Here is a 24,669-nt window from a genome sequence, read left to right on the forward strand (position 1 = left end):
TAATGCAGCACTGTTGATCTTGATTTCAGCCTAGCAAGACCTATGCTGCGCTTCTAATCTACAGAACTGTAAGATAACAAATTCATGTTGTTTTAAGCCACTAATTTGTGGTGATTTCCTATGGCAACAATCAAAAATTGATACAAGAGTAAATTGCTATGAAAAGAACTGCCATCGCTGGGGTTGCAGCTCAGTGTAGAGCACTTTCTAAGCATACATAAGGCCCTAGATTCAAACTATGGTGCCATGAAAAAAAGAGAAGGAAAGAATTTTCTAAAACAAATATAACTCTTTAATAGTATGATGCTCTATAAAATGCTCAGGAAATATTTTAAGATTTCATTTTCATTACTAAGAAAAGCATCTGTTTCTCTGTTGAAAAACACACAGGACCTAAAACGAGATGAAACAATTAAAGAAAGTGGAGCACAGTGGCACATGTCTGTAATCCCAGCACTCTGAGAGCCTGAAACAGGAGGATACCAAGTTAAAACTTAGCCTGAGCAATGTATAGACTCAGTGAGATCCTGTCTCAAAAAAAAAAAAAAAAGGAGGGAAGTAAGAATGTAGCTCAGTATGAAGGCTCTGGGTTCAATCCCCAGTGCCACCATAAATAAATACAAGTGATTAACTTTGTTTAAAAACTGGTTTAGAAAATAAAATAGAAGATATTTTCAACCAAATAGGAAGGAAATAAAAAAAATTCAGTGGAAAAATTTGGCATTTTTTGCATGTATCATTAAAAAGGACTGACACGGTGTCTTTCTCAATAGGTCAGGCAGAAGGCAAAAATCATTTTTTCTTTAAAGAAAATTTGGCATTTTTTGCATGTATCATTAAAAAGGACTGACATGGTGTCTTTCTCAATAGGTCAGGCAGAAGGCAAAAATCGTATTTTCTTTAAAGCTCATATTTACCTGATAATCCTCTGGGCAGCATACTGATGGAGAGAACGAAACTGTGCCGACATATTTGCTAAAGCTGCCAAACAATTTGTGTGAAGGTACTTGTCCTGTTAGAAAACAGCAAGTTTGAAACAGATATCAAGTCTTCTCTATATCTTAAGCAAGGTAAACTAGATGAAAATGCAAACTCAATTGTCACTGATTTTATAGTTTGAGCCCACAATGTCTTTTCTCTACTTCCCAAATCTGTAACACAGAGAGTCTTTAAAGTCTTTTCACAACTCATTTGAAGCAATGAACGGCACAAAACATTACAATGCTCTTGATGATCTCCATTGTTCTCAGCATGGTGAATAGTGAAATAATTTGCTGTAAAATGTTAGTATTTAATTACAGTGTGCTGGGGCTGGGGATTTAGCTCAGCGGCAAAGCGCCTGCCTGGCAAGCGTAAGGTCGTGAGTTCAATACCTGGTACCGGAAGAAAAGACAAAAAAATTACAGTGCGCTGCTTAAGACCTACTGGTTACATATAACATAGCATGCACACAATAATTACCTTTTTAAAAATGCAAAATTTCTCCATTCTAAAACATTTAGGCTGGGTGGTGGCATACACCTGTAATCCCAGCACTTAGGAGGCTGAGGAAGGAGGACTGTTGTGAGTTTGAGGCTTGCCTGTGCTATAAAGTGAGTTTGAGGACAGCTTGAACAACATAATGCAACACTGTCTCAAAAACAAACAAAAAACATTTAACTCCTAGGATATCAGATAAATAAAATATGGACATTTACATTAGCCCCATAAAATAAAAACATTGAAGTAAACTTGACCATTTAGCCATCAATTCTGTTCATCATTTCCCTATTACCAGAACTGAAACTGTTCTCAGTGAATATAAATAGAACACAGTAAATACTTTTTTTTTACTCTTTTTTTTCCCCCTCAATGGTAGGGGTGGAACTCAGGGCCTTGTAAATGCCAGGCAGGTACTCCAGCACTGAGCCATACCTCTTGTCCCTGGCTTTCTTTTTACTATTTCGAGTATTCTCTCTCTTCTACCTTTCTTTCCTATCCGAAAATATATTTTCCTGTGATCACTACTTCTTATACTTTGCTGTTGCTGCTTTTAAAAGACAAATCAGTGTGTCGTCAATTCAGCAAAGATACATGATAAATGTGGATCTAAAAGTGTCACACTGCTTGTTTTCTATGTCATATATACATTTCTGATTATCCAATCATTAAGTATTAAGAACCACACGCTACACTATAATCATGTAATACAGTGACTACATGTTGACCTGTATTTTACCATTATTTTTCATGAGAATATTAGCATCCTGAAAGCTGAGATTACTTTAAAGGATAGTTTTAATTATACTGTTTGCATAAAGATAGAAAAATAGCTGTGGAAACTTACTCTCGTCCTTGTCATGTTGTATTGAATGGTTCTTATTACAACCAGAATCAGGAGACTCCCCAGTGAAATTTCAGTTAAAACCCGTTCTGAATACCAAGTAATATTTTTTAATATCTGTAACAGGGAAGAAAAATTTAAGTAAAATGACTGATTTAAGGAAAAAAAATTGTATCTATAAATTTTGAGAAGCCATGACTTTGTTCTACAGGTAAATTAAGCAGTAAATAAAACTCAGTTGTGAGGTTTTCAGTCCCAGTAAGCAAACTATGCTAATGTGTTTACTTTTCCTTCCTTCTTTTTATTTTTTATTTTTTGGTACAGGGAATCAAACTCATGACTTCATGCTTACCTGGCAGGTGCTATGGCCCTGAGCTACATCCCTGGCTCTCTTTCCTTCTTAAATAGAAAAAAAGGTATAGGGCCGGGGATATAGCTCAGCAGCACAGTGCCTGTCTGGGAAGCTCAAGGTCCAGAGTTCAATTTCTGGTACCAAAAAAAAACCAAGGTATGGAGGTATCATTAGTAAACATGAAAAGGAGTTCTATCTGAAGGAGCTATGGCAAGTAGGATAAAAACTGACAGAAAAATCAGAGGTTAGCAAGTTGAAAGTGAAAATAAGAAAAGCTTTATGGGGAGTGCCAGGTACTTTGCAGTGCTTCATTGGCAGTGTATGTATTAGAGGACATTGGAAAATTGTCTATCAGCCTCGTACTATATTTTGTAATGAAGTATTCTGAAGTCTGAAAAAAAGAAAAAGCAGGTATCTCTTTTGTGCATTTATATAGTACGGGGGATTGAACAGAGGAGGGCCTGCACCCTAAGATACATCCTCAACCCCCTTTTTATATTTTATTTGGAGGCAGGGTCTTACTAAGTGAGTAGGCTGGATTCAAAAGCAAATCCTTCTGCCTCAGCCTCCCAGAGTGCTGGTATTACAGGCATGCACCACCATGATCACCTGCTAAGTACGTCTTTAAAAACAGAACTTTCCCCACAGAGAGTAGAAAACCTCCATGTGGATGTTTAGGAGAGGCCAGGAGTGCAGTGAGCACAACTTTCAAGAAGAGGCACATGTATCGCACTATGGCTGTACTGAGAAGGCTTTGGAACACACCTCTAGATCTCACTAAGCAAGAACTCTATTAGGCTGGGACATTCCCATGGTAGATCTGTAACATGGGGTGTCAAGGAAACAGAATGGACACAAACAAAAACTGGACATGACAGAGGACCATAATAAATCTTATGGAGGGTTTAATCAAGATAATGGTAATTTACCACTTCATGAATGGACCTATTGAAGCCATCATCTTCTGTAAGGATCAGCAATATTATAAGGGCCATATATACATGGTGTGAATTTCTTTCTTCAACATGATACAAAATCTCAAGAATTGGTAAAACCTAGGGAATAAAAATTATAGTGTAATATTACAGTACCACAGTATAAAACCTTAAATTGTTTTAAATCTTTACATTTTATTTTGTATCTTTTATTTTAATATCATAGTTAAATTTTCCTTTAGAGAAAAAAACATACAAACCCCTTCCGACTATGTCTTGCTAAAATTCTAAGAAGGAAAATTATTACACACTATAGGATGGTCTCTAAAGGTCTATCCAACCTAAAGTCTGGATTTGTGGAGACCATTTAAGTTCATGATATAAAGTTTTTATAAAGTCATGTTACCTTTCCCCAACCAAAAAATTGGACAAAAGACTAGCTACTCAGAATTAAAGAGCATCTTAATTTATATGCTTAATATCATTTGTATTTTAATGATAACAAATAAATAAGGAAGTTCAATAAGCAATTCAAATAAGCAAGAAATTAGACTATTACTGCCCAAGGTACATTTTCTCAACATATGTCCTGAGATTTACCGTTCAACATATCTGTTCAGCTTTTCATTTCATGGCCCTGCACACATACAGATGAATTTATTTTGAATCATTATTTTAACAACTTCAATTTGTTAATTCACTCATCTACAAGTGAAATCAGACGGAAACCTGCAATAAATAAATCATTTACATACACAAAGGTATGGAAAGCACAATGGCATACACAGCCCATAAAAACAGCCAAATACTAGGAGACATACCTATTGTAGTAACCTGAGGTATTTTAGTTCCATGAGTTGCAGCTGAAACTTTCCCTAAATTATGAAGTGCAGTTGCATGAACATTACTTACTCCCAGGAACTAAATGCACCACAGTTACTAAAATAGTCATTACTCTTTTTCTTTCTACACTTTAGGCATCTTCTCCTTTGGAGGCCCTTCTGACATTATGTCAAATAAACCACATTGTATTCACATTCCACACTACCTATTTAGCATAATTAAGATTTTACAGGCATTTAACTCAACGGATGTTACTTCTGATTCTGCAGTTTCCTATATATATTTCACGTCATGTCGTTCTTTTTCTGTCTAAGCTGTAAGAACTACATCCATGGCTACAGTAATACCCATCTACCCACAATGTTCTCAAGACCCTGCAATTTAGTGGACATGATAAACAATAAATCATATATTCAAACACATAAATAATAATATGAGTAAGTAATGGGTCAGATGGGACTAAATCAAATTTGAATTTTTCATTTAAATATTTTATTGAGATATACTTTAAATACCACATCATCAATCCAATTTAAGACATCTGCATAAACATGGACTTTCTCTACAGAACCTCAATTGCATATGAAGTAACACCAATAATCAACAAATGGGATCATATCAGATTAAGAAGCTTGTGCACAGCAAAAAAAAAACAGCCAACAGAGTGAAGGGACAACCTACAGAATGGGTAAGATTTTGCCAGCTATACTTGGACAGAGGACTAATACCTAGAATACATGAAAAACTAAAAAAAAAATTAGAGCCCCCTTCTAAAATAAAAGACCCAATCAAAAAATGGGCAATTGAAGTAAATAGAGCCTTCTCAGAAGTACAAATGGCCAATAACATACATGAAAAAATGTTCAAGCTCTCTGGCTGAAAGAGAAATGCAAATTAAAATAACACTGAGATCTTCCTCTGCAAAGAATGGTCATCATCAAGAAATCAAACATAGTACTAATAACAAATGCATCCAAGGAAAAAGGAATTCCTCTACATTGTTTGGTGGGAATGTAAACTGGTACTACCACCATGGAAATCAGCTTGCAGATTTCTCAAAAAGCGAAAACTGGCTTTGTGACCCAGCTATTCATTCCCCTTCCAGGTATCTTCCCTTCCCGAAAGAGTTCAAGACATCGTATCACATGCATACCCATGTTTACAATAGTGCAAATCCTAACAGCTAAATCTTGGAAGCAGCCTACATAGATGATTTGGTAAGGAAAATATATATTCATGCATAATGGAGCACTACTCTGCCATTCAGAAGGATAAGCTTGAGTCATTTGTAGGAAAATGGGTGCACAGTGAGGCCATAATGTTAAATGAAATAAATCAGACACCCAAGGTAAGTAATTTTCTTATATGAGAAAATTTTCATAATTTTTCTTATATGAGAAACCCAAAATATAAAGAGCAAAATAAAAGATAACATAAAACAGCGAGGGACAGGGGATGTAGCTCAGTAGCACAGTGCCTGCCTGGCAAGCACAAGACCCTAAGTTTAATCCTTGGTACCAAAAAAACAAACAAACCAGGAAAGATAAACACTTTGCAAAAGGGAAGGGGACCAAGAGATAGAGGGAGAGAGAAAAGAGGGAAAGGAAAGAGCATAAAAAACAACTGAGGGTGGGCATGGTGGTGCATGCCTGTAATCCCAGCACTTGGGAGGCTGAGGCAGGAGGACCACCTGAGTTTGACATCAGCCTGGGCTATACAAGCTAATTCCAGGTCAGCCTGAGTAACACAGGAAGACCTTGTCTAAACAGACAGACAGACAGACATAGGGCGGTAAGAGAGACAGAATGAATTAATATGTGTTGTGTACATGTACAAACTCCCCACAATAAATACAACCATTACTTACTGCAAACATACTAATAAAACTAAAAATTTTAAAAGATATTGCAGTAATTGAAGAAAGGGATGAAGTGGCTTCAACTGAAAAGTGGCAATGAGGAAAAAGAACATTAATAGATCCCAAAGATACCCAAAAGTGGAAATCAAGAGGACCTAGTGGGATATGAAAAAAGAAAACAGAGGGTCAGGGCATTTCTTTCTGCCAGCCAATATGGATGGTTCATCACTGGGACAGAGAATACAGGAGTAGGAGAAGAGCGAGCAAGTCTTGAGGGGAGATAAGGAGTCCAATTTTTACATGTTTGGTGTAAGATATCTATGAGGCTATCACAGGGAAATGCCAAGGCAACTGGGAAAAAATGCTTTTAAACCACACTGTAGAGAACTCAAAGCTGTTCACATATAAATGACAATAGCATGAGCTCTCAGTAGATGTTTTGTGGAGAAGTGCAGTGAAGATAAAGATGAATAGAACTGTACATCAGGACACACTTGAAGGTCAAAAGGGACAGATGGACACACACACAGACACACAGAGACAGAGAACAGTAATGATAGAGGTTGAAAAATCTGCAGAGTACAATGGTCAGAAAGCCCAGGGTGTATGTAGGTGTATGGACACACTTACCCAACACTTCAAAATCCATAGGTAGCACCTCTCAATACCAACAGGATAGAATTAAGAAGTGAAGTCTTTGGGAGGTGGTTGGGTAATGACAGTGGAACCCTCACAATGAGACTATGACCCTTGTAAGAAACAGGAGACAGCCGGCTTCCTCTTCCTCTCAGCTCTCTGTCATATCAAGACACAGCAAGTAGATGGTCACTTGCACTCCAGGAAGTAGTTGCTCACCAGACACAGAGTTGGTCAGCACCTTTATTCTAACATTCCCATCTGTTTAAGCATCCAGTCTATAGCATTCTTTGTTACAGCACTCAGAACTGACACGAGGGTGAGGCAGTACAAACAATAAAGGAGAACACTGTCAAATGAAGTAGTGATGACACAGGTCCAGTGGACTCTGTAACAAGGCGCTGATGAGGAGGAAACAGAAGTGGATCACAACAGGTTGAACAGTAAACAGTAAGCAAAGTGAGGGCAGAGAATGTTGCTCATGTCTTGTAAGGAACTTGGCCATGAAAAGGACAAAAAGAAAAGGAACAAATAAGACATAGACTTTTGGGGCTGGGGATTTAGCTCAGCGGCAAAAGCGCCTGCCTGGCAAGTGCAAGGTCGTGAGTTCGGTTCCTGGTACCGGAGAAAAACCAAAAAAAAAAAAAGACATAGACTTTTATGATTTTTACCTAAAATCCATACTCAGAAAATAAAGGACTATTAAGTAACCAAAAGAAAGAAGATATAAAAATTCTTAAATAAATTCTTTTGTTATTAATTAATGACAAATCATAGACTTTCATGTCACCATAAATACTAAACTCATTGTTTCTGTGTGTTTTCAGTGAGGTTTTAAATTAATAAAATATCACAACAACATGAGTTGCATATCTGCAATATATATATATACACACTCAAGGCCTGGTCCAAGGACACAAGACTGGTGGAGGCTTAAGGAAACAGCTGCCCAGTCTCTGCTGGACTAACATAAACAGAAAGTTACCAAGAGTGCAATGCTGAAGTGACTGTACAGTATTTGTCCAAGATTCCTCCCTTTAAGGAGCCCATGGTCACCCTGTGGCTGTGATGTCTTCTCACTAAGAGGTCAGACAAAGTGGATACATGGTCTAAAAAGATTTTTGCTGCCCAGCATGACATTTTTATGAATAGTAGATAAATAATTTTTCTTCCTTTCCACTTATAAATGATAGACATATGATTGGTAGAAATCCATTCTCTCCCTAAAAAAAATGTAGTTGATGAGGAAAACAAGGTTAGGGAAAACAGAGGCATAGACGGGGGACAGGCCTTGGACAATATGATTTAACATGAAGCAGCCATGACTGAAACCAAAAAATTCACAAATTTTTCATTTGTGCAAATATTGTATATTCCTTTTTCTTTAAGGTAAGCATAAATAAATTTATAACTTACAACTAAAAAATCATGGCTATTTAAAATGCCTGAGTTATTTTTGTACATAAACTACTTTACTTGTGACAACCAAATAAAAAGCTTATGCATAAGAATTTTTTCTAAAAAGGGCATCCTAGCTGCGCGTGGTGGCACACACCGTAATCCCAGAACTTGGGAGGCAAAGGCAGGTGGATCACTGTAAGTTCCAGGCCAGCCTGTACTACATAATGAGACCCTGTCTCAAAAAAACCTGAAAAGAGTGTCATCTTACATACTATTCTTAACCATTCAGAGCTTTAGATTCTACCCTAGACACTATTCATAGGCATAAAATGAAATTTACAAGTTATTGCATTGTTACTGTAATTGACACCAATTACAAATGCACCACAAATTATTTCAGATTAATGAGTATTCTTGAGTTAAAAGAAATCAAAGATTACATGCTTATAACCCCAGCCATTGAGGAAGCTAAGACAGGCAAGTGACAAGCTCAGCCTAGGCAAGTTAGCATGATGCTGTCTCAAACTACAAATAAAAAGGGGTTAGGATAAACCTTGGTGGGAGAACACCCTTGGGTTCAATCCTCAGTACTGGGGAAAAAAGGCAATGAACAGTTACTCAGACCATCACCAAAAAGGGCCCACATCAGACAATACTTGCCACTGAAGAGAGGCAGGTCTGCCTCTGACTTCACAAGAACCTACATCCAATAAGGTGTTCTGAGGAAAAACCCAAAGTTCTTATCAGCGGCTACAGAATAAAATCAGCACAGTAAATTTCCCATTGATAACATATTTTTTCATCTTTGCCTCAAATATTTTATTACAGAAGAAATGCAAGCCTTCTGGTGGTTCAAAACTGTAAGTCCAGCATTAAGGAAGGTTAAGGCAGGAGTACTGAGAGTTCAAGTCCCACCTTTACAACTTAGCAGGACCCTGTCTCAAAATAAAATATTGTTAAAAGGGGCTGGGAATACAGCTCAACCATAGAGTGTCCCTGGGTTCAAGTCCTAGTATCACAAAAAACAAAACCACCCTCCCTAGAAGAACCAAAACAGTCTTCTAATTGTTCAATGGTGCATGTCATCAAACAGAGACAGCCACTCCACGTATCATCTTACAAACCAACATCTTTAACACCAAACTCTCAAAAAGAGGTGATCTCCCAAGTTTTGTGATTACCACTGACCCTTCTGTTATGGCTTATGTCTGTGTGTCCCCTCCAAAGCCTCATGCGACCATGGGGCAGGCTATTAGAGCTGAATGATTGTGGGTGTGAGAGCTACACCCGCCCTGGGGTGGATAGTTTGCATGTGTAAGGGAGAGGAAAAGAGTGCTTGAGGCCACTCCTCCCCGATTCCGCCCTGGTGTGTGCTTGCAGCTTAGCTGTGTCTGTCGCCATGAGCTGCAGCTCTCTGCCATGTTCCACTCTGCCTTATAATCTGCCAAGTACGGACTGATACTTCCACGAACTGTAAGCGAAATAAACCTTTCCTTCCTTAATTTTGGGCATCAGGTATTTTGTCCCAGCAGCGAGAAAAAAGTAACCAAGACACCGTCCCTTAGAATGCATCATCCTCAGAACTGTCTTTGTGTCTGTTCTTTGCAAGATTTTACTCATGAGCAGTATACTTTACACCCACTTTTGATATTTAAGCCAGTATTTTCCACACTCGCCTGGTGTGGAGACAGGTTCTTTCACCACAATTTTTGTCATTAGTGTTGCTATTATGTACAAAATGCTCAGTGAGTTCTATTATGCTATGTTTCTTCAGTGTTTACAGAGTATTTCAGTACTAAAAAGCTGACTACCATATGCCTGGTGAAGCTTCTGTCAACCAGTAAAAAATGAAACAGAGGAGCCATTCTGCTGCTTTCAGCAGCTGCTGGCTATTTCAGGAATGTTCACCTTTTTCTGAATGCATTAATAGTCCATGGTTATCTATATATACATACTTCATGCCTTGGTGAAGCAGTTTTCTGCTCCTCTTAGGGAAAGACTGCTGTTCACTCATTAGTTATAATGGAAATCAATGATCGTTTATGTGAGTCTCTGTCTACGAACAAAAACTGTGGAACCAATTTCACTCACGTAACAAAAGATAGTATATATTTAAGGGACATTTGGCAAAGTACCTTAAAATAACCATAACAGCCCAGGAACTATACTCAGACAGTCTTAGAGTCTAGGCTGGCAGAAGAACAGGACACTTCAAAAACTGAATTAAAAAGTCACCTTTACTTTCTGCCATTCTCATCATGAGTATGCTGCAATTGGGGCAAACTATACTACTGTAAGCACTTAGCAGCTGGAAGGGAACAAGAATAAAACTCCCTTAAGGACTGCAGAGGGTGCTTCTTAGAGGACTTGATCCTGGGAAATGGGTGGCTGTTTATGACCTTGAAGATGGGGGAGCCTGTCCAGTCAGCTGAGGATGCCACTGTGCTCTGCTCTGAGGTCATCTTGTGAGCTGTCTGCTACACTGAAGAAACACAGACCTGTGCTTGTTTCTAGTGATATCTTCCCACCAATCTCTCAACCACTACTTGTGTAGCAACCAGGCAATATACTTGCTCTCTTGGGAAGAGAAATTATTCTTCAAGACCTACAAAAGCAAAGACAATCCTGGGCAACAAACGCAAGGTAAGAGGCATCACAATCCCTGACCTGAAATTATACTATAAAGCTACTATGAAAAAATCAGTATGGTACTGGCAAAAAAATAGACCTGTGGATCAATGGAACAAATTAGAAGATACAGACACAACTACAAACACACTCAGCCGCCTTATCTTTGACAAAGGGGCCAAGCATGTTCACTGGAAGAAAGATAGCCTTTTTAATAAATGATGCTGGAAAAATTGGCTTCCCACATGCCAAAGACTAAAACTAGACCCATACCTATAACCATGCACTAAAGTCAAAATGGATCAAAGATCTAAATATTAAAACAAAAACACTACATCTACTAGAAGAGAAAGTAAGTAGAAATCTTGAAGACATGGGGTAGGCAGAGAGTTCATGAACAAAACCCAAACCGCATGGGAAGTACTTCAAAGAATCAACAGCTGGAATCTCATCTTATTGAAAAGTTTTTGCACATGAAAAGCAATTACCAACGGAGTGAAAAGAAAACCCATGGATTGGGAAATAATTTCAACCAACTGTCCCTCAGACAAAGACCTTCAATCTAGAACCTATAAAGAACTGAAAAAGTTCAGGCCCCCCAAATTCAAATACCCAATCCAAAAATAGGCACCTGAAATGAATACATACTTCTCAGATGAAGAAAGACAAACAGCAAATAAATATATAAAAACATGTTTAACATCATTGTTCATTTGAAAGATGCAAATTAAAAAAACACTGAGATTCCATCTCACCCCAAAATGAATGGCTGTCATCAAGAAGTCAACCAATAACAAATGCTGGTGGGGCTATGGGGAAAAAAGAAAACCCTGGTGGGAGTATAGACTATACAACCACTGTGGAAATCAGTATAGACATTCCTCAAAAAACTAGGATTAGAGGTCCCATTGAACCCAGCTATTCCCCTTCTGGGTATTTTCCCAGAAGAAATGAAAACATCATACTACACCAATATATGTGCACTCATGTTTATAGCAGCACAATTTGTAATAGCCAAATCTTGGAAACAGCCCAAGTGCCCATCAACCAAGGAATGGATAAAAAAAGATGTGGTATTTTTTACACAATGGAGTATTACTCAGCTATAAAGAAAGATAAACTCAAGGCTTTTTATAGGTAAATGGATGCAATTTGAGACCATACTCCTAAGTGAAACAAACCAGACTCACATGTGTAAACATTGTACTATCTCCCTAGTGTAAGAAACTGAAGGAGTAAACAAGATCCAAAATATACAATAAATGTTGTGAAAGGGAAAGAAAAACTGGGTGGGGGAAAAGGAGAAAAGAAAAATATATATATGTATATACATAAGATGGCTACGATAGTTATTAATTTGTGTTAGTTCACTGAAGGGAATGGTTTGTTTCATTAATCTTGCATGCCTATATCGTGTAATCTGACTAACTACTTGAAGATAACAATGCACAATATATTAACCATTGTTAATTTCCTATTACCTGGATTTGAAACTCTGTACCATTGTTTTTATTGTTTTTTTCTCTTTAAAATAAAAAAAGCAATTATTCTTCAAAGTTCTATAAAATACACAAAGCATAGCATGTCCAGCATAATGCTTACAAGATTCTCCATGTCCGTACGAGCCAACATATATGTTCTGACATTACTATTCTGATGGAGCAGAGTGTACAAGAGAAGCGTTGCTTGGTCAGATGTCTGCTGTTCACAGAGGGCTGTGTACAAGCTGTTAAAGTTAATCTGGAAGGCATGTGGAATTGACGAGGGGAAAGAACTGCTATCTAGAAGACAGAAAACATGCATGAAATTTTTAAAAACAACATGATTATTTTCTGCACTGTTTTTATATAAATAATAAAAGTATTATTAGAGTAATGCTTATATCTCAACATTAATTTTATATAAAATCCCTACATTTCTTTCTTTTCTTTTCTTTTTCTTTTCTTTTCTTTTTTGTCTTTTTGAAACAAGGCCCCACTATGCAGTTTCAAGCTGGCCTTGAGCTCACTTTGTAGTCCAGGCTGGTCTCAAACTTGCTACGATCCTCCTGCCTCAGCCTCCCAAATACTGAGATTACAGGAGTGCGCCACCACACCTGGCCAATCTCTGCATTTTTTAGTTAAATTTTCAATTTCTATTTTAAACTTAAGAACTAAAAGCTGGGGCTGAGGATTTAGCTCAGCAGCACAGCGCCTGCCTGGCAAGTGCAAGGTTGTGAGTTCGATTCCCAGTACCAGAAACCACCCCTGCAAAAAAAAAAACAAAAAAAAAAAAAGAAAAAAACTAAGTCCCATAGTTTGTTACTATTTTTCTATATAAGGCAGAACTAAATCATACATTTAAATAGAGCTATGGGGCACAAGCCCTCAAATAGATATAATTTTACCAGACACTGAGACCTTTGTTACCAAAACAAACATAACCAGTCCTAAATAAAGATAAGGACAATACACATATAGTTTAAAAATATATAGTTTCTACATAAAACAAGAAATCCTATTCTAAGATAAGATCTTTTAAAACCTTTCTTGCTGGGCAAGGTGGTGCATGGTTTCAATCCCTGCAATCAGGAAGCTGAGGCAGGTTCCAGACCACTATGAATTATATAGCAAAATTCTGTTTCAAAAAACAAAACAAAAACTAAAAAACACAGTTGCCTTGAAGCTAAATTCACTTACTTCAAATAAATAAATTGAAGCTAAATTATTTACCAATGTTATTAGTCTATTTCTGAAGAAAGTGGCTAAAACAAGAAATAATTTAGCTATTTTTAAAATAACATCAAAATCACTATATATGTTCAACATTCGCTCCCATAATGGACAAAACGTACTAACCCTCAGACAGCTACCAGAAAATTTCCATCAGTTTATTGTTTAAAAGAAAACTTAAAGTTAATTATCTGCATTTTCTAAGAAACCTTTTTTTTAAGAAAAAGGGTAGATAAGGATGATGGAAAGCATAAATGACAGCCAGTACTGTGAAAATGCTTGTATTCTAAAACTAACATAGCCCCTTTTTTACAGTTAATTGTATTTGCTTAGAAATCAAAGCAAGAAAGCTTAAGAAGTTAAAAAACAGATATACATAGGTTCAACTGACTCAAAAGTCATAATAACAGATAAAACACTGAATATGATGGCACAAAGAGCTAGTATTTTCATGTGTTCTGAAAAATAAGCACAAATAATTTTCTAAATGATTTAAAATATAAAAGATCCACCAACAAGAAACAAAAATAAAAACCACACTAATCTGCTTTACCATTTCTAAAAGCTGTCCTCATGGAAAAGAGCTATGTCCCAACACAAATGACCCCTGGCAGCCCTGTGCTTCTAAGATCCTCCTTCCACACTTTGGGTTTATAAGAGAAATGCATCTATAAATACCTGCAATTCAGCTACACAGCACCTTAACTTTTCCTTCTACATTTGAAATACAGGTTATTTTTTTCAATCTTAACATTATGACACGAACAAAAATTTGTGAGGTTGACTTTATATTTTTGCAAGGGATGGCAAAAAGAAGTGTTGTAATGCACTATGAGTATATAAATATTAGAGAATCTACATGAGACCTACTGAAAAAAGATTCTGGACGCTCTATACTTCATAATGGAAGCAAAACAGCATTTTCACCGCCTGCACTATACTTGACTACACTGGTGAATGTGTGTGGTGTGTGTGTATCCACAACACCTCTGCATTACTAGATAATAAGTGCTGTGCACCAGCCATTATTACATGGGCTGCCTTACATCTATTATCCTTTATTTATTTAATCTGTGCAACAATCATGTCATTCTAACCAGTTTTACAAAGGATTAAGTAGAGATTTAGAGAGATTAAGTAATTTTTCCTAGATCAGCCCTGAGTAAAACCCAGAGCAGCCTCTGCATTATATTGTTTCTTGTAATAACAGCAACCATTTGCTGAGCCCGTACTACAGTAAAAGTTTATGCATTTCTTACAAGAACTGTGTGAAGCAGAGATTACAATCCCTACATTACAGATAATGTCACTGGTGTTTAAGGAATAAATCTGGGAAATGAATGCAGGTGAATCTGACTCTAAAGGCAATAGTTTGAATCAATCACTGTCCTTATCTTTTGATCTCTAATGTTTGATTATCTCTGAAAAAAAAATGTAACTCTAAATGGATATTAAGAGCTATAGCAGTTTTCTAAGATTTACTTGATCTTCCTGAGACTGGTGACAGGAAAATCTGTTTTTCTCATTTGTAACCAATATGTAAACAACAAATTGAACTCATCTCTGAAAATTTCAGATAATATATAATTGAAAGTGAAGAGTGCTCTCGTTAGAAAGAGTGAAAGGATCACAAACCTTGCGTGTTCTTAAAGGACATAATGGCCTGTCTGTAGGGATTTGGTGTGTCTGGAGCATCTGTCAGGTTAGCCAACACCAGCAGAAGCAGGAGACTCTGGTTGGCGAGAGGAGAGGGAAGCTCTGTGGAGGCAGCTGCTTTGCTGCCCACACCGCCTAGTGTGAAGACAGTCCAGAGTCCAGCTTGGGAAGAGAACACACAGTTAGGATTGCTGCCACCAGGAAGCTGAACGTCTACCAGAACAATATTCTATACATTTTATGTTTAAAATTTGGAACTAACAATTTACTTCTTTTTTTGATTATGAAATGAAAATGATATCATTATTTAAAATTGTTCTAATCTTCCAAGCAATATAAAATGTTTTATAGACTGTCAGCTCCTAGTCCTATAATTTTACTTCTACTTCTCAGAGTTAGACACTATTTAAATTTATATATTTTTTCAAATTTTTCTTATATATCAAAAACATATGCATAATTATAAGAAAATTCCATATACAACTTTTACACCAATCCACAGTAGTCAAGTATTCCCATTAATATCATCAACATCAGCACCATACTACTGGTTCTCCTAGTAAAAACATTATGAGAAGGAAAAAAATAATTTTACAGGGTTAGGAAAAATATTCATTATTTTCAGGCAAATACAGTCATGTCAATACAGTAGCCAATAGCCACCCGTAGCTTGAGTACTTGAAATGTAGTCTAAATTGCATTGTGGTGTAAGTATAAAATATACAATGATTACTGAAAACAATACAAAAAAATGTAAAATATTTACTAATATTTCACTGTTTACATGTTGAAATGATAGCATTTTGGACATACTGGGTTAAAGTTTATCATTAATATTATTTTCACTTGTTTCTTTTTCTTTAATATGGTACTAACAGATTGCACACCCTCATAGGGAACACTTGAACAAGGATACACAGATGCTGGTACAGGAATGTTTACTGGAGATTACATATGTGACTTAAATTTCTGTTGGACAGTGCTGTTCTAGAGCATCAAAGAGAATCAACTACCACTCTATTACCAAAAAACTATTAGAATGAATAGGTTTTGACACACACAGTTCAATGGCTAAAAGATAAAAAACAAACCCTCTATACAAAGGTAATGAATGACTAGAAAAATATTTAATTTCAATCACAACAGCAACACATTCGATAAAATATTCAGAGAAACCCAAAATATATACGACCTTTAGGTTGAAATCCATAAAACCTATTTGAAGGCCACAGAAAATCTGAATTAAAGTAGAGGCAGAACATGTTTCTGGACAAAAAAGACATAGTACTTAAAATATTGCATCTGCTCCAAAATGAATCTAAAATTTAGTATGATAACTATCAAAACACCAACAGGAATGTGTGACACTGTACAGTATAATATATATAAAATATTGCTAGATGAAGAAAATGAGAGGAAACAAAGATTTCTCTGAGAAACGCTAACCTGAAGAAGTATATTCCCACTCACATAGCAAAATTTTTATAGAGCTAGTCATTTAAAAATATGATTTTCATGCCTGTAATCCCAGCACTTGGGAGGCTGAGGCAGGAGGGTCACTATGAGTTCAAGGCCAGGATGGGCTATACAGTGAGCTCAAAGCAAGCCTGAACTACATAGCAAGACCTTGTCTCCAGAAAAGAATGATTTTGGCAACAAAGCAGCCAAATTAAGTCAACAGAGAATTTAATTTATAATAAAGGCAGTATTCTCAATCAGTAAGAAATATATTTAAAAAATTTACCAGTCTCCTTGGATCAATAAAATTTGATTATCTGCCCAGTCTATAATTTGTAAAGTATGTGTATACATCTTAAGGGAAGGTAACCTTTTTTCTTATGCATCTAACAAAATCCAAGAAGATATGAAGAGTATTTTTATGTCATGAAATATATCATAAAGTTAAAAGACAAGAAAGAGATGAGCAGAAATATTTGCTACATATAAAAATGACTTACTTTTTAAAAAAACAGATCTCTTATAAATCAATAAAAGAAAGTAATCTAAAATAAAAAGACAGTAAAAGTCCAAACAATAAAAGGTCAAAAATACATAAATAATAACATCATTTATGAGAACAAAAAAACACTTAAGGACTGACAATGCCCAATAGAACAAAGTAGAGAAAATTACTAAAAGTAAGACATCAGTATACTTTAGAGGATACTTGGCAGTTTTCACTGAAATTTAAAATGTACACCCTCATGGGGAACATTTGAGAAGGTACACAAAGATGAATATACACAAGTTTTTACAGTAATATGATAATCAAATAATGGAAACTATAAATGTTTACCACTAACAATGATAACATAAACTAAGGCTAATCCAATTACAGAACATAAAAGAGCTGTAGATGCTTACATACTAACAAGGAAATGCCTTTATACTATGAAAAAATCAAGTTGCAGGAAAATTGAGGTAATCTTAAAAACCACTTAACAAAGCCACAGATGTATCTGTGTGTATATGGATATATATAAATACATTTTAAGAAACAAGAGGCCTACTAACTTTGGTGGCATATGCTTGGAATCTCAGCTACTCAGGAGGCAAGAAAATTGCAAATACAATTCCAGCCTAGGCAATTTAGCAATACCTTGTCTGAAATATTTTTCAAACAGGATAGGGATATAGTTCAGTGGCAGAGCCCCTGGGTAGCATAAACAAGGCCCTGGATTCAGTCCCTTTCCACGGTTCTCACTAAAAGACGGGGAAAAAGGGAAGCGTAGATCACAAGTGTACACCATATGAGTAACAGAAATCACCTCTGGTGAATGAAGTAGGACGGCATGGAATGAACGACTTTGTCTCACTTCACTGCTTAAGTTTTTGCAATAGTACATTCACTTTTTCTTTAAAAATACAATGTAAAATAATGTTAAAATAACAACACTGACCCAATCAGTTTATCATTACGGAGTACACAGAAAATCTATCATCAGACTATCATGAAGTGAAAAAGACAAATCACATAACTGTACTTACATACAAATAATATACTCTACTTTTTAAAAAAAAAAACAAACTTGCTTAACTCTTACAACACAGATGTATTCAAGCATAACTCTAGCAATCAAAAAAATAAGGACAGAAATAAAAGAAGAAAATTTCTGTTCACCAATCCCAGAAAATGTGATACAATACACTTTTGAACTAGGGATTCAGCCCTATACATTTTATTTTTAACAAGAAAGAAAGTACAAGGTGGGAGAGAAAGAGAAAGAAAAAAGAAAAGAAAATGGGAAAAGGAAACAAAAAGAAAAAGGAAATGGGAAAGGAAATATCGCCAACATGTTAGTACTGGTTATGTCTATGGAGTGGCAATGGATGTAACAGTTCAATCTTTATACAGTGGACCCTTGACTTATAACTCAATTCGTTCATGAGGGCTGGGTGTAGCTCACATTGGTTGTAAGTCAAGACTATTTTTCCCATAAGAAATAATGGAAATACCCATAATACACTTTTTTAATAAAAAAAGTAAAACAAAAATTCATAATAAAATCATAGGAGAGTAACAGCAGTTAATATATTACATACTGTTATCTTTAAAGTAGTTGCTCAGTACAAGATATTGGCATAAAAATTTCTCCAATAGATATTAGCACAAAACTTTTTTAATGAATTAAGAGACACTAACAATATAACTGACTTGCATTTTTTCCCTACTATCCTTTCCCTTTTCACCAATCCTAGATCTTTTTTCCTTTTGAACAATTTCTTCTCATTTCACAATATCTACCACCCACAATGCATTCTGAACCTCCCAAAGCACCCCTTAACATTTTCATAACAAAAGGGGGTTGTATAGTATGTACAATTTACCAGAAACATCAATAATTTTCCTATTATATTCACTAAAAAGTTGTAAAATGTACCTTTTTTCCAGAAACAACTATTTATACTGTACTCACCATTCAAATTTACATCTTGGGGTTGAAGGAAGGGAGGATGAAATAGAAGGTGGTTATTGTTTGGACGGAGCGTCCCCTTCCATAAGAACATGAGGAATCTGGCTCGCTGGTGTCCTTTCTCTCCTTGGGAGGGTCTGTAGCCGACCAGGTCTCAACCACTTCAGAATGAAAAACTAGTCTCAGGTTGTCTGTCTCTGTCTTTAACACTGTTCTGTGGTATGACCTGACACTGTCATTAAGCAGGTAAATCCAACGACTGGCCTTTTCTCTGTGAGAGTCTTCTCTACAAAGGTTTGTAGCTCTGTCCATTTCTTCAGGATTTCCTTTATTTCAGAAGTAGAACTTTGCTGCACTGATTGTTGATACTCCCCTCCTCTTCAGAAAGTTCCCCAGCTGCCATTCTCTGTTGCTCAGCCAGAAGTTGCTGAAGTTCCTCTGCAGACACTTCCTTGGAGTGTTCCTCCACCATTTCCTCAACATCACCACTGTCTACCACCTGCAAGCCTATAAACTCTGCCACAGTGCCAATGTCATCAGCCACAGAGTCAACTGAAGCCTCCGGCTCCACTACACAGCCTTCAAAGTCTCTCTCCTATACTATATGATTTTAGGACACACTTTCTTCCAGGCAGATCTCGGTGTCCTTACAGAAACACTGGCCCAGAATCTCTCAATTAACTGCACACAGAAAAGGATGTTGCAATGTTCCAGAACTCTTTAAGGGTTGAATCTGTATCTGAGACCATCTAGAAGCATTTCAGGAACAGTTCCTTGGTGTACAGCTTCTTAAAGTTAGCTATAACCTGTTGATCCATGGGCTGCAGTAGAGCAGTTGTATTAGGTGGGAGGAACTCAACTGAGAGCCATGGTAATTCTTCAGCCAATTTTTCCAAATCTTGTGAGTGATTAGGAGCATTGTCCATGATGAGGAAAGCCTTGGGTGGTAAATGTTTGTCCTCTATGTATTTAACAGTAGGACAGAAAGCTGCCTTGATCTACTCAAGAAAAAGTACTCTTGCTAGCCAGGCTTTTGTGTTAGATTGCCACATAACCCCTTAGCCTAGCCTTCATGGCTTTGTATTTTCTGAACACTCTAGGGGTCTCAGAGTGATAAACCAACAGAGGCTTTATCTTGAGGTCACCACTCACATTGGCACATAGCAATAAGGTTAGCCTGCCCTTCACAGGCTTGTGGTCTAGCATTTCCTTCTCTTCCTGGGTAATGTATGTTCTCCTGGGCCTTTTCTTCCAGAAAAGGCCTGTTTCATCACAGTTGAAAACTTGATGAGAGAAAAAATCATTTTTGTGTGTCATCATTTTAAAGTGTTGTATGTAATTTTCAGCAGCCCTTTTATCAGCACTGGCTATTTCACCATGCCTAGTTACACTATGAACCCCAGTTCTTGCTTTAAAATTGGAAGTCACTCATTACTAGCACAAAACATTTCACCAGTCTCACTCATCGATGGACTGTTCTTTACAAGACCTGCATTTATATAGCCATAGCTTCTTCACAAATTATAGACTCAGGCTATACCCTGCCATTTGCTTTTCATTTATCAACACTAATACAATAATAGCTTTTTTACCTCATCTAACACTGTTGATCACGACTTACTAATTTGAGTAACATCTTTAGCAACATTAACTTCTCTATGCAAATCTTCTCAGTCAAGACTGTTAAGAACGTGGATTTGGACATGCTATACGTATTACACAGATCAGTCACACGAATGCCACTCTCATATTTCTCCAAAATTTCCTTCTTCTCTTCTATTGTGATTACTTTATCTACCTTCTCTTCTTCCTTGGCTTCTTTTCCAGCTTTTTGGGTGCCATTTTGACAGCAGTAATTGTGGCGATTATATAAAGCACTGACAGAAATCACATCCACAAACACATGCATCTGGCCTCAGACTGACGCTTATGTACATACACTTACATACGCTTTTTGGCATAGTGAGTCTTTGTTTATGACTGCACAAGTGGCCAGCTATCAGGTTGTAACACAAGACTTTGATCATAAGTTAAACCTAAAATTAGTCTTGTAACCCAGGTTGTTCATATGTGAGGCCAGTCATAATTCAAGGGACTACTGTACATGTCTATGCTTTTACTGCCCATTATAATGGTGGTATTATTCTTTAAAAAAAAACATTTATTTAAAGAATTAAATGTTTCTGTTGCAGGAAAAATGGATCTCACCAAGAAATCAACCAATAACAAATGCTGACAAGGCTGTGGAGGAAAAGGAACCCTTCTCCATGGTTGGTGGTGGGAGTGTAACTGGTAAAAATCAGTATGATAATAAGTTTGGAAATGCCTCAAAAAACTAAAACTAGAGGTCCTATATGATTCAGCTAGTCCCCTTCCAGGCATTTCCCCCAAAGAGTTAAAAGCATCACACCACAGTGATATTTGCATATCCACGTTTATAGTATAGTACAGTTTATAGTAGATAAATCTTAGAAATACCCCATATGCCCATCAACAAATGAATGAATAAATCAAATGTGGCATTTATATACAATGGACTGTTACTCATAAAGAAGAATAAACTTGAGCCATTTGTAGGTAAATGAACGCATTTCAAGACTACAATTTCAAGTGAAATAAATAGGACACAGTTTAAATATCACACTGTTTCTCTTGTGAGAGAAACCTTTACCACCAACTTTACCAGCAAAATGGAGAATAGATACTGGAAAGTAGGAAGAAAATGTTCATTTGGAGGTGAAGGGAAGGAAGGGTAAAAAGATTTAAAAAAACAAAAAATGGAAGGAAAAATGAAAACAAAGCCTTTGCAAATGGGGAGAGGAAGAAGGAATGAAGGCAGGGGAAGAAAGGGAAATGGGTGAAGAATTAAGATATATTATGCATAGGTACAAATTCTCTATGATCCATGTGAACACTGTGTATGGGAAATATGCACTAATAAAATTTTTAAAGAATTAAATGCTCCTGTAAAAATATTTAAAATGCTATTAAAGGCAAAATAACTGATGTTTTGTATCTCCTGAACTAACATAAGCAAGTATTTTTTATTTCTTTTTTAAAAGTTCAGTGAGGAAATCTGTTCGTTTTTAATATTTTGCATTTTTTACTGAAAATGACATAAAGTACCTCTTAAAGAGCCTATCATTATGTCAGTTCTACGTAATTGTGGGCATACAAATCTCAAATTTTGTTCTATGATTCACTGGGATAGCTTTACCACCAACTTTTAGGATGCTGTTATGGGGAGAGAGGCACTCCCCGCACCCCACTCAAATTCCAGAGGTCTCCAGAGGAGTATGAAGGGCACCTCCACTGGCACATCTGGCACAAAACCTCAGTGTTGGTACAAGTAAACTTGAGGCTCAGCAAGAATATTTTACTAATGCAGAAAGAATTTTAATATGAAGAAGACAGAAAAGTTTCTGTTCAATAGTATGGTCTCTCCTTTTCATTAAAACATTTGGATACAAACTATCAGTAAGTAATAACTATATCAACTTTGTATTTATTCAACACAATGTTTATGATATACTTGAGAAACTTGAGACATTCTTAATAAGAAATTCAAAATTACTAAGAAAGTACAGCCAGTAGCCACATACTAATTATTTGTTTTAAGACTGATTTGTTGTTTATCTTTTACATTTTTCAAAAGTTTAAGTCACTTTTTTCTACTCAGAGTTTGTTCTGAGACTATCTCTATATCCATCACCATGTGTTCCAAGATTGCAAGCAAAGAAAAACACACTTAGAAAGTTCAATCTACAACAAAAATCTCACAAAAGACTCTCCAAAATAAAACATAAGTGGTTTTGTTTTGAGGATTCTCTTTACAGCTGGTCATCTTCATTACTAGAAGAATTAAGAGCTGACTATTCCTGAACAACAAAACAAAATCTTTCAGCGCAGCTCCACTGTTTATCCTCCTTCAGATTTTTCTAGGAGGGCTGAGAGCTGCTTGTAGAGGAAGCTCCCCCATCTACACACACGGATACACAGAGACAGAGACAGAGAGACAGACACAGAAAGAGAGACAGACAGACAGAGACAGACACAGGGACAGAGACAGAGACAGGGAGAGAGATGGGGAGAGACAGGGAGAGACAGAGAGGAAAGAAAAGAGAAGAGAGGAGACAGGAGAGAGGAGAGAAGACAAAGGAGAGAGGAAAAAGAGTGCACTCTCACTGCTTTCTGGTAAACAGTACTGCAATGGCGCTTTCCTTGCAGGGAGAATGAGGCAGCCTGCCACTGCCCACATTGTAGTTTAAACTGGCCCATAATTTTGGATCAGAATTCTTCCAAAAGATTTTTTTCTGATCCAAGCCTCTGATCCATGACCCAAGAATCTCAATGGAATTGCATTTTCCTGTTTGGGAAAATAATTTTTTCTTTCCACCAGAAAAATAAGGGAAAGTTATAATATATTTCTTTCTGTTCCAAAAACCAAATTAAGGATGGTTCCCAAAGTTTTTAATTATATCCCTTGGGTCTTCCAAATAAGCTCTTAAAATTCATCTAGCTAAAACTAAAAAACTAAAATGAAAAGAACAAATCTGGTGTTGATTCCATGTTTTTAAAAGCAGTGACTCACAAATATTTATCCTAATAATCAAAATGGGATGAGGATACATAGTATGACTAACTGAAATAATAAGCAAGGAAAAGAGATCTGTCATTTTTAAAAATGTTGAACTCAAAATCAATATTATTTTATTAAGATTTAAAGAAATAGAGGTAAACTACTATTTTCCATATTAGTAAACATTCCACTTACAACTATAACTGCTTTACTGTATATAACAAATGTATTACAAAACACTTATTATCCATTCAGACATACAGAAAATAAATGATACTAAACACTTTCAAATACAGTTATAAAAACCTGGGAAAAGAGTAATATTCACATATTTTGAACCCATAACACTGTAACAAACTAAATACCATAAGAAAATTAAGGAGAAGACAGGTCCACTTCTAGAGACATACATGGAAATTTTATTAGCACTGTTTTAATCAACACTTATAAAAAGCTAGTCAAATCAAAAGAATATGTAATGAATGCTTCTTATGGGTAGGCCCTATGCAAGAAGCCAAGAGTACAAACAAGGAAAGCTCATACTCTGTCTTTGAGGAAGTTAATATAATGGGGAGACAAGAATTCCAACAAATAAAAACGTATTTTAAGGGGCTGGGGATTTAGCTCAGCAGCACAGCACCTGCCTGGCAAGCGCAAGGTCGTGAATTTGATTCCCGGTACCGGGGGGAGAAAAAAAAAAAAGCCCTCAATTTTAATTGCCATAATGATCCAACAAATACATCTAACTCCTAAACTATTTAGGCTTTCCTATGATAAGGATAATAAAATAATAAGGGACGACAGCTTCACCAATAAAGAATGTGCCATCCAGG

General features: G+C 36.4%; 1 protein-coding gene across 2 annotated transcripts in view; it reads right to left on the minus strand.

Moving 5' to 3' along the window:
• Dym (dymeclin) overlaps positions 1-24,669 on the minus strand; it is a 391,162-nt gene that overhangs the window by 220,232 nt on the left and 146,261 nt on the right. For both annotated transcript variants that reach the window (XM_005372905.2, XM_005372906.2), the window contains exons 9-13: positions 15,323-15,505; positions 12,579-12,757; positions 3,605-3,730; positions 2,327-2,440; positions 918-1,012 (exon numbers count right to left, since the gene is read on the minus strand). In XM_005372905.2, the coding sequence (XP_005372962.1) occupies positions 918-1,012; positions 2,327-2,440; positions 3,605-3,730; positions 12,579-12,757; positions 15,323-15,505 (697 nt within the window). The remainder of the gene's footprint in view (positions 1-917; positions 1,013-2,326; positions 2,441-3,604; positions 3,731-12,578; positions 12,758-15,322; positions 15,506-24,669) is intronic.

The sequence above is a fragment of the Chinchilla lanigera genome, unplaced genomic scaffold, assembly GCF_000276665.1.
Source record: "Chinchilla lanigera isolate Chin_1 unplaced genomic scaffold, ChiLan1.0 scaffold00001, whole genome shotgun sequence".
Classification (NCBI taxonomy): domain Eukaryota; kingdom Metazoa; phylum Chordata; class Mammalia; order Rodentia; family Chinchillidae; genus Chinchilla; species Chinchilla lanigera.